We start from the raw sequence: 15,053 nt of genomic DNA, 5'->3' as shown, positions 1-15,053 counted from the left end.
TCCAAAACAAGTTAATTAGATGAAAAAGAGGAACAGAAATACAGAAAAGTAGCCAACTTCATTTCGGCTCATAGAGGGAGCTCCTGAGCCAAGGATTTATGTTGCTGTATGACTCCAACAAAGAGAACAAGATAAGATGTGCTGTGAACCTGAAAAAAACACATCCTTTAGATCGGCCACCTCTCTAAAAACCAGAAGACACAAGTGTTAGGCATGGCAAAACAAAGTACAGGAGATTTCACCTTTCTGTGATTCTTCTCATGCGACTTAGCAACGCTGATTAGCTACTGGTGGGACAGTATTACCGAGAGGAGAAGGAATGAGGGAGGCCCATACAATTAGTGCAGCGTGGCCCCAAGCCACATCCAGTTCAATCCTTACCTGCCCTGCTCCAAAAGGACAACATCCTTCCACCCCATCTTAGAGAGGTGATAGGCCACAGATGTGCCCATAATTCCACCACCACAGATGACCACCTGTGCCTGGGCAGGCAGGGCGACAGAATGAGCCTTGGCAGCTGACGCACCACTTCTGGCTGAGGACCACTTCTGCCATCCTCTGCTGGTTCTTTGTCTTGGGACCACCGAAAGCAACCGGTAAAACATCACGTTTGTCAGCTACTGGGAGATGTGCTCTCACTCAGCTAAGAAGGAGATCCCAAGGATTCAAACTGGACAGAGAAAACCAAACATATTTCATTCCATTGTACTCAGTGCATAGGATTAATGAGAAAAGGATGCAACAAAGAACAATAACCATTCATTCAGCAAATATTTCAGGACCTACTGAGTTCCAGACACTTTGCTAGGTGTAGATACAGCATTAAACAACAGTGAGGAGGGCCGTGCCTTTATGCAACTTACATTTGAAAGAGAGAGTGTGTGAGGGTGTGTAAGTGTGTGTGTATGAGGGAGGGGCAGCTAATACACAAATAAAACAAGTAACAAGGCTAATGTGATGGAGTAACTAGCGGCATATTAAAGAGGATGGTCAGGAGCAGAAGGTGACATTTGAAGAGACCTGATGGATGAAAAGGAACTGGCTTTATGAGTGTTCCAGACAGAGGAGTGGCGTGTGCAAAGGCCCTGAAGTGAGACAGACCTTGATGACTCCAAGCACAGAAAGTAGGCCAGCATGCCCACAGCATGATGGCGAGAAGATGATCTAAGACAAAGTGGAGAGGCAGGCACAAACCAGTTATACACAGTCCTTGGATGCCATCAAGAGGAGTGGGGATTTATTCTAAGTGCAAAGGAAAATACTAAAGCAAGGAATGAAATGATCTGATAACGTTTTTCCAAGATCAGTCTGGCTCCATGGTGGAGAGTGGATCGTAGAACGAGAGGAAAAGCAGAGATGAGTTAGGAAGCTATTGCAGTAGTCCAAGGGGGATATCAATGTAGACAAGGATGGCGGCAGTGGACACAGAGAAATGACTGGATTGTTTTGGAAGTAGAAATGATAGAACTTACTTGCCAACAAAGTGGATGTTAAAATGGGAAAAAGGGAGAAATAAGGATGATGGTTAAGTTTCTGGGTTAAGCAACTGGGGCCACATCCTATAGTGTGAAGGATTGGGAAGAGGGAGGCAGGGAAGGAGAGTGTACAGGAGGGAGGGTGTGAGGGGTAAGACTGTGTGTGTGTACAATCAAATGTTCCACACTTAGATGTTAAGTGCGAGATAGCCGTCAGGCACCCACGTGGAAACACCAAGAAGCCACTGGATATACAAGCCTGAAACCTGGGGAAGAGGTTTGGGAGTCATTAGCAGATATACAGTATTTAAAGCCCCAGCATTTCAAGGCACAAGAAGGACTCTGAGGTTCCCCAGCATTTAAGATTGGGAAGAGAAAGAAAGGACTAGGGACAGGACTGAATGCTGTGGCAGACTAGCATAGTGTTCCGATTAAGAAAAGTGGATAAAGACACAGAGAAGGAGTAGTTAATAAGATAGAAAGAAAACTGGGCAGTGAGTGGTGTCACAGAAGCCGGGAGACGAAAGTGTTTCAAGAGTGGTTAACTAAAGAGGGTGCTGAGAGGTGGAGCAAGATGGCCAAGGGTCCACTGGGATTTGACAACACACAGGTCCTTGGTGTCCTCAAGAAGAACATTTTCAGGGGAGCAGTAGGGACGAAATACAGACAAGAGCAAATTGAGGAGTAAGTGAGATGAGGGAGTGGGGACAGCTCCGTTACATTTTGCTCTGAAGGGGAGCAGAAAAATGGGACAGAAGCGAGAGAAGAATGTGGGGTAGAGCAAGGTTATTGCTTGCTTTAAAAACGGGAGCTATTAAGAATATTTCACTGCTGGTGGGATGACCCAGTAAAAGGGAAAGAGATGGGAGAGAAAGGAGAAGCAATAACAAAGAATGAGGTCCCAGGGAAGGAAAGAGAGGATCCCAGGCCCAAGTGAAGGATGCATGCCTCCTGTTTCCACAGACAATGTGGTGGAGACTTAAGGTACAAGATGCCTCTTCCTGAAAAGCAGAGGAAGATTAGTCATGTTAGGCTTATCACTTAAACACACAAGTCACAGGCTGTAACCACGCACACATTTCTACAGGACAATAACCATCATAAGTTAGAGAAGGAAAAGAGTATAGGCCACAGCCACCAAGGGAGGGATCACATAGAAAGCAGGACTTAAGCTGAGCCCTGGAGGGGTAAAAGTTGGACAGAGAGAGGCAGGGAAGCACACATAATAAAGTTACAGACCAAGTCTGACCATCTCTGCTTGTGGATGACAGTAGGGGACCTGGCTTGAAGGCCTCAGTGTCTATGAGTGCCGGGTAGCAGGAACCGAAGGGAGGTGGAGCCAGACCATGAAAGACTCTGGATACTTAGTCTGACTTGGTCCAGTATACCATAATGAATTACTACAGGCTGAATGTGACACAGGCAGGGTTTTAAGAAAATTAACCTAACAGCAAAACAGAGGATTATTCAGGTTTCAAGAAACTGAAGAAAGATCTGCTAGCAGACCACGCAGTCATTGAAGTATAAGAAGATGAGGACTTAAGACAAGAGTGGTGGCATAGAAGTGGACATCAGGGCAGCACATGGCTATAAGCCCACCACCACCTCCACTACCAGCCTCAGGACCCACAATCAGCTCCTCGATCAGCCCAAGTTGTCTAAAGTCAAAGTATTGACACCTGTTCATCAGAGAGGACTCTCAGACCTGTGACCAATGCACTCACAGACTGCATCTCAAGAGCAATCCTATCCAACTGGAGATGATTATTTTGGCCACCTTGTGGTTGCCACCATGCCTTACGTCCTCGGTCCCTGCAGAACTCTGTCTCAAGATAGAAGCTTCTCCACACAGCTAGTCTTCCTGTAATCTCCACATGACCAATTTCTCTCCCCTGACCCAACCTCTCTCTCTGCTTTCCTCCCCTCCAAACCTCTCCACTGTGCCCTCTAGAACTTCCTTTCCAAAGCTAAACACCCACCTCTTCGCTAATGTTCTCTCCACCTTCTGTCTCAATGGAAATGTGGCTCTTCTGAGGGAACTGCCGCTGCCACATGACCAGCCCTGTTCCACTGACCTCACCATCAAGAGGTAGGGTCCTCGTCATCCTCGCTTCCAAACTACCACCACTTGGTCATGCTTGAAAAACACCCTGTTTCTTTGTGGCTTACACTAGCGGGCACCCCTACCCAGCTCCAGCTACTGCATGTTAAGCCACAGGCAGATCTGTCTACGTTCAGGTTCTAAACCCAATCTTTGACCTCTCCCAATCTTTGACCCCACCTCCTTTCTTCCTTCATCCTAAGAACATAACCTGTCTCTTCTCATTCCCTGAAACTCCACCTATAAACCTACTTGCATCTGCAAGCATCTCTTCCTTCTGTCACAGGGTCAAAAGTCAGTCCCTCCACAAGAGCCCTGGATCCCACTCCTTCCTTCTCCACCTCCATCAACTGTCCTCCCTCTTTCATGTACCTTCAATGTTTCCCCTCCTTCTCCTCAGCATTTTAAGTTCTAAATTATAAAAATTATGGTCTTTGCAAAAACTCAAATACAGGAGGAAATTAAGATTTCGCACCACACAAAGAGAACCAATACCAGTGTTCAGGATATTTTCCCCCAATTTTTTTTTTGCAGCAATGTCCACTTGTTTGCCACCACCTTTGTCTTAAGTCCTTCTTTTCTTACACCTTAGTGATTGCACAGTCTCCCAGCTGGTTAAGCAAAAATTTACTGTTAACATGTATTTCACAGCCTGCCTTGGCTTTTTCACTTGACAAATAATGTGTAGAATGCTTATATTATGTGTTTTTCACTTTTCCCCCATCCTACCCTCTACCGAACCAGAAGTGGTCAGGCTTCTGCCCAGCCACGCCTCTGACACTCATCTCACCAAGAATGCTAACGTTGCTAATTTCCTAGGATACTTTCTGGGCAGCATCTCATCTGACCTCTCCGCAGCAGATAATACTGCTGATTGCTCCTCCTACTCACACACTCTTTCCTTGTTTTATTTGACACCTACCTCCCTGCTCAAGTCTTTGCTGGCTTCTCTCTGCCCATCCCTTATGTGCTGACGTCCCTCAGGGCTCTCGGAACCAGCTTCTCTTCTCGTTCCACCACTCTCCGGGGTGATCTCCTCTTCTACCATGACTGATGGCCTATCCCACAGCCATCCTAAGCTTGACACCTGCATATCTAGCTGAAGAATGGCCATCTCCACTTGGATTCCCATAGGTCAAACTGAGCACAGCCAAAAGGTAAACGCATTTTCCTCAATCTCAAAATCCGCTCCACTTCCTATGTCCCTCAGTGACACAACATACTAGAATCCTGGGTGTTATCCTGGATTCCTCCCTTTCTCTCATCTCCTCTATCCAGTCCATCAAGGCCTAACAATTCTACATTCTAAATTTCCCTTTGACTGATCTATTTCTATCTCCACTGCCATTACCTGAGTACAGATCACCATCCCTTCTCATTCAGATTACTGCAGAAGTTTCCTAACAGGGCTTCCAGCCTCTAATCTGCACACCATTCTCTCCACATCCCACGATCTTTACACAGGGGCCTGAGCAAGTCTTCTAAAGTGAAAATACTATCACGCCCCTGCTTAAAACCCTTCAGTGACTTTCTAATGCTCTCAGGAAAGTCAAACTCCTTAATATGAAGGGCAAGATCCTTTACGCTCTGGCTCATATCCTATCTCTGGTCTCATTTCTCTTCTTTCCTCTCTTCTCACACTATCATCAAACCAGACAGAACTATAGGCATGTATCATTTTCTTGCACTTCGCTGTATTGTGCTTTGCAGATATTGCATTTTTTACAAATTGAAGGTTTGTGGCAACATCGTGTTGAGCAAGTCTAATGGCGCCGTTTTTCCAACAGCAATTGCTCCCTTCATGTCTCTGTGTCACATTTCGGTAATTCTCGCAATATTTCAAACTTCTTCATATTACTAAATTTGTTATGGTGATCGTGATCTTTGATGTTAGTATTGTAATTGTTTTGGGGCACCATGAACTATGCCCATATAAGACAGCGAACTTAATCAATAAATGTGTGTATGTTCTAACTGCACTACTGCCCAGCCGTTCCCCGTCTCCCTCCCTCTTCTTGGGCCTCCCTATCTCTGAGACACAAAATATTGAAACTAGGCCAATTAATAACCCTACAATGGCCTTTTGATTTTTCTCTTTTTTTTTTTTTAGTCTTATTTATTTATTTTTTCCCCCAAAGCCCCAGTAGATAGTTGTATGTCATAGTTGCACATCCTCCTAGTTGCTGTATGCGGGATGCGGCCTCAGCACGGCCGGAGAAGCGGTGCATCAGTGCGCGCCCGGGGTTCCGAACCAGGGCCGCCAGCAGCGGAGCACACGCACTTAACCGCTAAGCCAGGGGCTGGCCAATGGCCTTTTGATTTCAAGTGAAAGGAAGAGTTGTACTTTTCTCACTTTAAATCTTTAGTCTCACTTTAAACCTAGAAGTGATTAAGCTTAGTGAGGAAGGGATCTCGAAAGCTGAGACAGGCTAAAAGCTAGGCCTCTTGGACCAAACAGCCAACTTGTGAATGCAAAGGAAAAGTTCTTTAAGGAAATTAAAAGTGCTACTCCAGGGGTCAGCCTGGTGGCTTAGTGGTTAAGTTCACGCACTCTGCTTTGGCGGCCCGGTGTTCGCAGGTTCGGATCCTGGGCGCGGACCTATGCACCGTTCATCAAGCCATGCTGTGGTGGCATCCCACGTACAAAGTAGAGGAAGGTGGGCACAGATGTTAGCTCAGAGACCGTCTTCCTCAGCAAAAAGAGGAGGACTGGCAATGGATGTTAGCTCAGAGCGAGTCTTCCTCACCAAAAAAAATAAATAAATAAAAGTGCTATCCAGTGAACACACAAATGATAAGAAAGTGAAACAGCCTTATTGCTGATATGGAGAAAGTCTGAGTGGTCTGGATACAAGATCAAACCAGCCACAACATTCCCTTAAGCCAAAGCCTAATCTAGAGCAAGGCTCTAACTCTCTTCAAGTCTATGAAGGCTGAGGGGTGAGGAAGCTGCAGAAGAAAAGTTTGAAGCTAGCAGAAGTTGGTTCAAGATGTTTAAGGAAAGAAGCCATCTCCATAACATAAAAGTGCAAAGTGAAGCAGCAAGTGCTGATGTGGAAGCTACAGCGAGTTATCCAGAAGATCCAGCTAAGATAATTAATGAAGGTGGCTACACTAAACAACAGATTTTCAATGCAGATGAAACAGCCTTACATTGGAAGAAGATGCCATCTAGGACTTGCACAGCTAGAGAGGAGAAGTCAATGCCTGGCTTCAAAGGACAGGCCGACTCTCTTGTTAGGGGCTAATGCAGCTGGTGACTTTAGGCTGAAGCCCATGCTCATTTACCATTCCGAAAATCCTAGGGCCCTTAAGAATCATGCTAAATCTACTCTGCCTGTGCTCTATAAATGGAACAACAAAGTCTGGATGACAGCACATCTGTTTGCAACATGGTTTACTGAGTATTCTAAGCCCACTGCTGAGACCTACTGCTCAGAAAAAGATTCCTTTCAAAATATTACTGCTCATTGACAATGCACCTGGTCACCCATGAGCTCTGATGGAGACGTACAAGATTAATGTTATGTTCATGCCTGCTAACACAACATCCATTCTGCAGCCCATGGAACAAGGAGTAATTTAAACTTTCAAGTCTTATTATTTAAAACATTCATTTTGTAAGGCTATAGCTGCCATAGATAGTGATCCTCTGACGGATCTGGGCAAGTAAATTGAAAACCTTCTGGAAAGGATTCACCATTCTAGATGCCATTAAGAACATTCGTGATTCACAGAAAGAGGTCAAAATATCAACATTAACAGGAGTTTAGAAGAAGTTGATTCCAACCCTCATGGATGACTTGAGAGGTTCAAGACTTCATTGGAGGAAGTAACTGCAAATGTGGTGGAAACAGCAAGAGAACTAGAATTAGAAGTGGAGCCGAAGATATAACTGAATTGCTGCAATCTCATGATAAAACTTGAACGGATGAGGAGTTGCTTCTTATGGATGGGCAAAGTGGTTTCTTGAGATGGAATCTACTCCTGGTGAAGATGCTGTGAAAACTGCTGAAATGACAACAAAGGATTTATAATACTACATAAATAGCTGATAAAGGAGCGGCAGGGTTTGAGAAGATTGATTCTAATTTTGAAAACGCTATCAAACAGTATCGCATGCTACAGAGAAATCGACATGAAAGGAAGGGTCAATCAATGTGGCAAACTTCACTGTTGTCCTATTTTAAGAAACTGCCACAGCCACCTCAGCCTTCAGCAACCAGCACCCTGATCAGTCAGCAGCCAACAACATGGAGGCAAGACCCTCCACCAGCAAAAAGATTGTGACTCGCTGAAGGCTCACATGATGGTTAGCATTTTTTACCAATAAAGTTATTTTTTAGCTAAAGTAGGTACATTAGCTTTTCAGACATAATGTTATTGCACACTTAGACTACAGTATAGTAAACATAACTTTTATCTGCACTGGGAAACCAAAACATTAGTGTGACTCACTTTATTGCAGTGGTCTGGAACCAAACCTGCAATATCTCCGAGGCATGCCTGCATGCCAGGCATGTTTGTAACTCCTCAAACATGTCAGGCATGAACTCTTCCTCTCACCTCCAGGATTTGTGCATACTGTTCCTTCTAACTGGCATAGGTCCTGCCACCCCTCTCCCCAAATAAAGATAATCCCCTCAGCTCTCAGCCCATGTGACATCTTATCTCACCCCGTCTTCCCCAACACTAGGCTCAACTCGTCCATGTTCTCCCATAACACCCTGCAGTTCTCCCAGCACAGAGCTTACCACGCTGGGTAATGGTGTTTGCCAATCAGGGAAGCAACACAGCAACCCAGCTGAGAATATGCCCTTGAGAGGCAGGCAGATCTAGGTTTGAAAGTCTCCCCTACCTCTCATTAGCGGTATGACTTTGAGCAAGTTACTCAGTCTCTGTGCTTCAGGATCCTCATCTACAACATGGGCTAGAAAAATACCTCCCATTTTTGCTGCAAACACTAAATCAGATGATACAGGAAAAACACAACAATTGGCACCTAAGAAGCACTCAGTTAAGTGGTAGCTTTAGTCCCCTATTATAATGGAGCTCTCTGAAAGCAGGGACCAATTATAACTTGATCATGGTTTTCCTAGATTCAGCTTAGGCACCTCCGACATACAAAATGATGAACAAATGAGAACAGAGAACAAAGAAGATGGGAAAACATTCAATGATGATTCTGAGATCCAAGGCAGGGCCCCCAGATTAGAGGGGCTATCTAAACAAGCTGAAAGAATTTTATTTATTTATTTATTTTATTTTTTTGTGAGGAAGATCAGCCCTGAGCTAACATCCATGCCAATCCTCCTCTTTTTTGGTTTTTTTTTTTGTGTTTTTTTTTTTTGCTGAGGAAGACTGGCCCTGGGCTAACATCTGTGCCCATCTTCCTCCACTTTATATGGGACGCCGCCACAGCATGGCCTGACAAGCGGTGCATCAGTGCGTGCCCCGGATCCGAACCCGTGCTGCCAGCAGGAGAGCGCGCGCACTTAACCGCTACGCCACGGGGCTGGCCCCTGAAAGAATTTTAAAAAAAGAAAAAGGTAATATTGATACAGGTAGTTACACTGTGCCAGACCTTACGTTATGTATAGAACTGACTTAATCCTCACAACCCTATAAGATGGATATCACATTTTTTACTCTACTCTTGAGAAACCCGAGACACAGAGAAGTGAAGTGACTCCCCCAACATCCTATAATACTGGCGAACAGCAGAGCCAGCATTCAAACCCTGCCAGCCTGGCACTAGAGTCTGCCATTTAATCATTACTCCACGCTACCTTTAAAATAAGACCAGATGAGGAAAGAAAGAAGCTGTGAGCACAGAACCACAAGGCACATCCCCTAGCAGGGAGAAGAAACATAGTAACAGATGAGTTTCAAGACTGAACAAACAATGTTAAACGCCCAGGGTGACAAGAACCAAGAAAAGGATTTTTACCTTGTATTCATCATGACCTTTAAAAGAGTTAGTGAAGGCGTGGGGTGGCGGAAAGGATTTAAAGTGGATGCAAACACGGAAAGAAAGGAAGGCACCAGAGTCTATTTGACAGGTATGGCAGCAAAACCAAGGCAAAGCTTGATAGCAAAGGAGGTAAAGTCAATAGAGAAGAAAGTGAAGATGTCAAAGACACAGAAATAAAACGCGTACGCTGGTTTAAAGGAAATTATATTAAAAAAAATTAAATGACTATAATATTCTCTGCTAAGAAGCAGCATTTCTGCTAAACAACCTTAATACTGGGGCCGGTTATGCTCAGACCTGCTTACACAGCAAGAACAAGAGGACAGCTCTAACTCCCTCTGAGTTGTTCCTCTGTATGGTCGCAGCATAGTGTACAAATGGGTTGCTGGTCAGGAGGAAGACTGAGGAGTATGGGCGGGTTAACACAACATTTCCCACACCTGCCTCAGCATAAGAGCCATCTGGGGACCAGCCCTGGTGGCCTAGAGGTTAAGTTCAGCGCCCTCCGTGCCTCCTGGCCCAGCATTGGTTCCCCTCAGCCAACCTACACCACTTGTCTGTCAGTAGCCATGCTGTGATGGCGGCTCACATACAAAATAGAGAAGATTGGCAACAGATGTTAGCTCAGGGCAACTCTTCCTCAGGAAAAAAGAAAAGAGAGAGAGAGAAGGGAGAGAGCCACCTGGGACACTTGCTTAAACACACACACACACACACACACACACACACACACGGCGCTCCCAGGCTCCCTCTCTGGAGAGTCTGATCCTGCAGGTCCAGGGTGCTGTATTTTCAACAAGTGTACCAAATCAAAGGCAAGTTCAAGAAATGAATACAAATTCCTAGCACTAGAAAACCCTTGCCCCCCACCCCGCCCACCTCCCCAGATACATGCTTACGCGCATGGAAACGGACTTGAAGACCCCTGAATCAAACCTGAGTGACATTCACGTCTGTCCCAAGGGATCAAACATTAAGAAGAAAGCTCACTGCCCTAGCCTAGATTTTCCCAGGGCACTTCACTGCCTTATTCTGCAGCCGTCTTAATAGTTAGTAAAGCACAAGCGGACCACACGTTTCCACGCGGGAAATTTCACCTGCAGAGAAGCCTCGTCTGCGCTGCGGGGGTGTGCAAGCCCGAGGCGGGGAGCCGGCAGTGAGGTGACCCCGACCGCCCTGGGCTTCCGAGCTGAGCTGCGGACGCCTGGAAGAGCCGGTGCGAGGCAGCCGAGCTCGGTCCCCGACGCCCGGACCCTCTCCGGCGGACGGGGCACAGCGGCAGAGGCTGAGGTGGATCAGGGGGACCCCTCCCGGCCCGGGCGGGCAGAGTCTTGGCGCCAGGACGCGCCTTCCCGGGAGGACGAGGCAGAACTGACCGGAAACGAGGGACGGCCGGGGCCACCCCTGAGCGAGACCAAAGCGGACTGAGGGGAGCCTGGGGGTCCCGGCGCGCTAAGGCCCGCGCGGCCCCGCAGCTGTCTCCTTACCTCATGGGCCCGCACGGGCTCCGCGCTCGGGAACACCCCGGCCGAAGCGGGGCCGCAGCCACAACAGTTGCCCGGGACCACGGGGCCCGACAGGGGGACAGGGAAGGGGAAGGGGGGCGGGCCGGAGGGAGGACAAAGTTCCGGGGAAGCGGGAGACCGCGGCGACCTTCCGCGCTTTACGGCCCTGCAGCAAGGGTACGCCAGCGCGTGAACCCACTCGCGCACGCGCGCTCCGTGACGTCATTGCGGTGGCCCCGCCCCTGACACGTGGGCCTTGTTTGGGTCTCGCGAGGCCCCGCCCCTGGGGCCACTTTGCCTCCGCCGAGATAGAGGCGAGCTGGAGGCCTCAGCGTCTGTCAGTGTCGCTGTAGAACTCGGGCCTCCGATCGTGTTGATTTCTGCAAGTGGAACCGGGATGTCGCGGATGCGCGGCAAGCCCGGCTGGAGTGTGGGGAGCGCGGGGGTTCTCTCTACCGTCGAGGCGCCTTGCCAGGTGTGGCCCCACGTGGGTCCGCAGCCCAAAGGCACTCTAGCCAGGGCATTCAAAGGCTTCTTGGACTGACAGTCACTTTGTCTCTTGGAAGTCCCTCGTAGCCGAGCGGATCGGAAATGCCGTCTGCTGGCTCGGCCCGACCTGGGAGGCAGGATTAGAGGACCTGAGTTCCTGGCCGGATCTTACTCCTTGCACCTTCCCAGCTTGTCTGGACCCGGAGGAAGAGGAATCTTTCACTCCATCCTCTGAGAATCTCCCATCTACCCCTCCCTGTTTTCTTTCCCTTATAGAACTCAGCACTATCTAAACCATGTAAGTGTTTGCTGACTGCCTTTCCCACTAGTTGCAAGCCCTGCCCTCTCACGACAGAACCGAAATCTTATTCTCGGCACTCAGAATAGTGCTTGGCACATCGTCCAGTAAGCATTTCTTTAAATGAATAGCGTTCTAATGGTACAGCCGCCACTGCATGTTGGGCCACACTCTCCAGTTCCCAGTTTTTGGATTCAAGCCCATCTCACCACACACGCCAATCTTGTTTGGTTGATAGCCTCTTGGGGTCAGGCACTGAGCTGGATGATGGGATTCAGCAGAAAAAAGGGCTCCTGCCATTAGGGAATGGCCGTAAAGCTCCAGGGCCCCGGGTGTCACCATGCCAGCCCACAACCTGCATACCTCATACCCCACTGACTGGCCGATTAACTTACACAAGACAGCCCACATGAGGTCTGGCTGCCTGAGAACAGAAACTCTGCGTCTTGCTACTCTGATACATGAAAGTTCGAGGCATTTTGTGCTAGGTAAATACTTTAATATTTTGGCTAAGGGCTTAAAGCTTGGGGTCACCTACCTGCCCATAAAACAAGAGGGAATAGACTAACGGATCTGAGGTATATTCTTGGGGAAGCCTTTCCTGGTGCCCAGATGTGGCACTTTCCGGAGAAGGACTTCACAGGTTTTCTTGATGAGCCGTCTGGCTCATGCCATTTCCAGGCATCTGAATTGGGGAGAAACCCAGTTGTCTGTAGGACATGGTGGGTAAAATGAAATGATATTTAATGTGTTCATTACATTCTGTGTACACGCGGTAAGTAGTGAAGGAGCTGTGTAGATTTCTCCCTGCTTCCCTCCACCATCACCGTGTTTGGCCTCCACTTTCAAATGCTGAGTCCTAAGGCTCCTTTCATTGTCACTGTTGAGTCTTGTACCTTGTAGGCTCTCGTAACCACCAAAGCACTGTTTTTCAGGAGGATTGAGTGTGTTTATGTTTTTGGCTTCTCTTTTCCCATAAAACATCAGAGGTATTCCTTGTGTGATGCTTGACTTCACAGAGCAGAGCATCCCAGGGAGAATTACACAGTTCTTCTTGGGCCATTTTTCTCATGATGTTAGATGCATCTGTTTTTATCCTTTACAAACCTTTTCTGCCTTCTCAGTTTTCTGTCTCTCAAGAACGGAAGTTACAAGAGGTGGGGAGGATATTTTTGGCATCTGCTTGGAAAGATCTATGCCAGAATTTCCTTTGCACACCAAGAACTGGAGCTCGGAGCACCTCTTTCTCCATGCCAGGTTCTAGTGCCTTACACTCCAGGATGTCACATGGTGGGTCTGGAGAGGAAGGACGAAAAGAGGAGGGTTCCCGTCCGCCCCGCATAGTCTCTCCTTCCCCAGACAGATGGTGGGGGGAGAAAGCTTCTGCAGCTTGTGTCAGTGAACGGTTCTCTAGCAGCACAGTTAACACTTTGCTCTCTGGTCAACTCTTGGGATGTATGAAAAATGCATGGTAAGAACCTGGCACTTGACGTATCACCCATGTACCTGTGAGCCATGTTTGTGTGGAAAACAGGGCTGTGTGTGCATTCTTGCTCACACCTGAGGGGAGAGAAGAACGTCATCTGAGGGAAGCAGCCAGCATCCTCAGCGACACCAACTTCTACCCACAAATCACGGTGCGTTTACGCAGTAAAACATCGGCTGTGGACTCAGTGCTGTGCTGGGTGAGTGGAGCTGTTACACGGAGTCCGCGTGAGTCAGGGCAATATGAAAACTAGCTCCTGTGCCGGGCACCGTGCCAAGTGACCTGTTTATCTCCATGAAACTTCACCAAAGCTGTGTAAGGGAGGTGAGAGTGTCCCTGCTTCACCTGAGGAAAGTGGGGCTCAGAGAAGTGCATTCTCGAGGTGCTGGTAATGGAATCTAGGACTCACGTCTACGTTTTCCACATGAGAAATAGTGGACTATTCCAGTAAGTGCTAACGAGTGTGGAAGAGACCAGTCGTGGTGCACTGGAGTCACCTGGGGAAATCTAAGCCAATATCCTCTGAGTGAATTGGAATAAACAGCTGAAAGATCAGGACGTCTGAAGAGCTTTCCAGGAACTCTTCTTGTATCTAGAAGCCACTGGATGCCAACTATGTAAGAGTCTGGAGAAGAAATGGTAGTTATTTAAAGCTTTGTGGATGAGGGAGGACTTTAGCTGGTGCCTAAAGGAAGTGCTTTACACAGGACAAGGTTTTTTCTTATATATCATCCCATTTAACCTTCTTTTTTTTTTTCGCCGAGGAAGATTATCCCTGAGCTAACATCTGTGCCAGTCTTCCTCTATTTTGTATGTGGGCTGCCACCGCAGTGTGGCTGCCAATGAGTAGTGTAGGTCCGCGGCCAGGAACCGAACCTGTGAACCTGGGCCTCCGAAGCAGAGTGCGTGAACTTTAACTGCTAGGCCACAGGGCCAGCCCGTCCAATTTAATCTTTATGACAATCTTATGAGGTGAGTTTTTAGCAGATCACATAGACTCAGATGTAACATGACTTTACCAAGATCACACGGCTAGTGGGAAGATCAGGAAATGGAGCCAAGGTTGTATATCTGAGTCCAACGATCTTTGCAGTACACCATGGGACAGGTGGCCCGGAAGGCATTTGAGGCCGGGGCAACCTACGGACTGAACACAGAGAGAGACAAGAGCAAACAATGGGACAGTAAGGAGCTCCTCCAGCTGTGGTAGATTGGATGCTGTTTTCAATCCCTTATTCCCTTTGCCTTGTAACCTTGCAGTGCATGAAAGGGGTGGAGTATAGTTCTCTTCCCACTGAGTCAGTTGGCTTTGGCCAGCCATATGACTTTTTTTCAGGTGGGCAGAAGCTATAGTGTCCTCACGACACCCACTTCCACCCACAAATCACGGTGCATTTATGCAGTCTGGCGCTATTGCACGTCTGGAGCTAGGCCTTGAGAGGCACTGTGCGTTTTCATTAGCCCCTGTGGGCTCCTGCCATTCATCATAAGATCATGCCCTGAGTAGCCACTGTATCGTGGAGGACAAGAGACACATGAAATACACCTGAACTGTGCCTGGAGCCAAGCCCAGGGACCCACACCCTGAAGTAGGGCTGCCCAGCCAACCCGCAGTCACCAGCCGGCTCACGGGCATGAGACTAAATGCTTGTTGTAGGAGCCCCGTTTTGGACTGGTTTGTTATGCAGCCTTTTTGCAGCTCAAATAAAAGGTCTCTGATAGCGT

At 47.8% G+C, this 15,053-nt stretch overlaps 1 protein-coding gene across 2 annotated transcripts in view; it reads right to left on the bottom strand.

Moving 5' to 3' along the window:
* The window catches only part of LOC147913092 (pyruvate dehydrogenase phosphatase regulatory subunit, mitochondrial-like), a 29,582-nt gene extending 18,361 nt beyond the window's left edge, over positions 1 to 11,221 (bottom strand). The window contains exons 1-2 of one of the 2 annotated variants that reach the window (XM_087419940.1): positions 11,038 to 11,221; positions 382 to 670 (exon numbers count right to left, since the gene is read on the bottom strand). In XM_087419940.1, coding sequence (XP_087276066.1) covers positions 382 to 605 — 224 coding nt within the window. In that variant the 5' untranslated portion in view covers positions 606 to 670; positions 11,038 to 11,221. Of the gene's footprint in view, positions 1 to 381; positions 671 to 10,647; positions 11,000 to 11,037 lie in introns of those variants that run through there. The other variant, XM_087419941.1, reaches the window with a different exon arrangement.
* Positions 11,222 to 15,053: the final 3,832 nt, after the last annotated feature.

This window comes from Ceratotherium simum, chromosome 30 (assembly GCF_057802395.1).
Source record: "Ceratotherium simum simum isolate JZ-2026a chromosome 30, ASM5780239v1, whole genome shotgun sequence".
NCBI classification, from domain to species: Eukaryota; Metazoa; Chordata; class Mammalia; order Perissodactyla; family Rhinocerotidae; genus Ceratotherium; species Ceratotherium simum.
The sequence above is the reverse complement of the archived record's forward strand: the minus strand, read 5'-3'. Positions and strand labels throughout refer to the sequence as shown.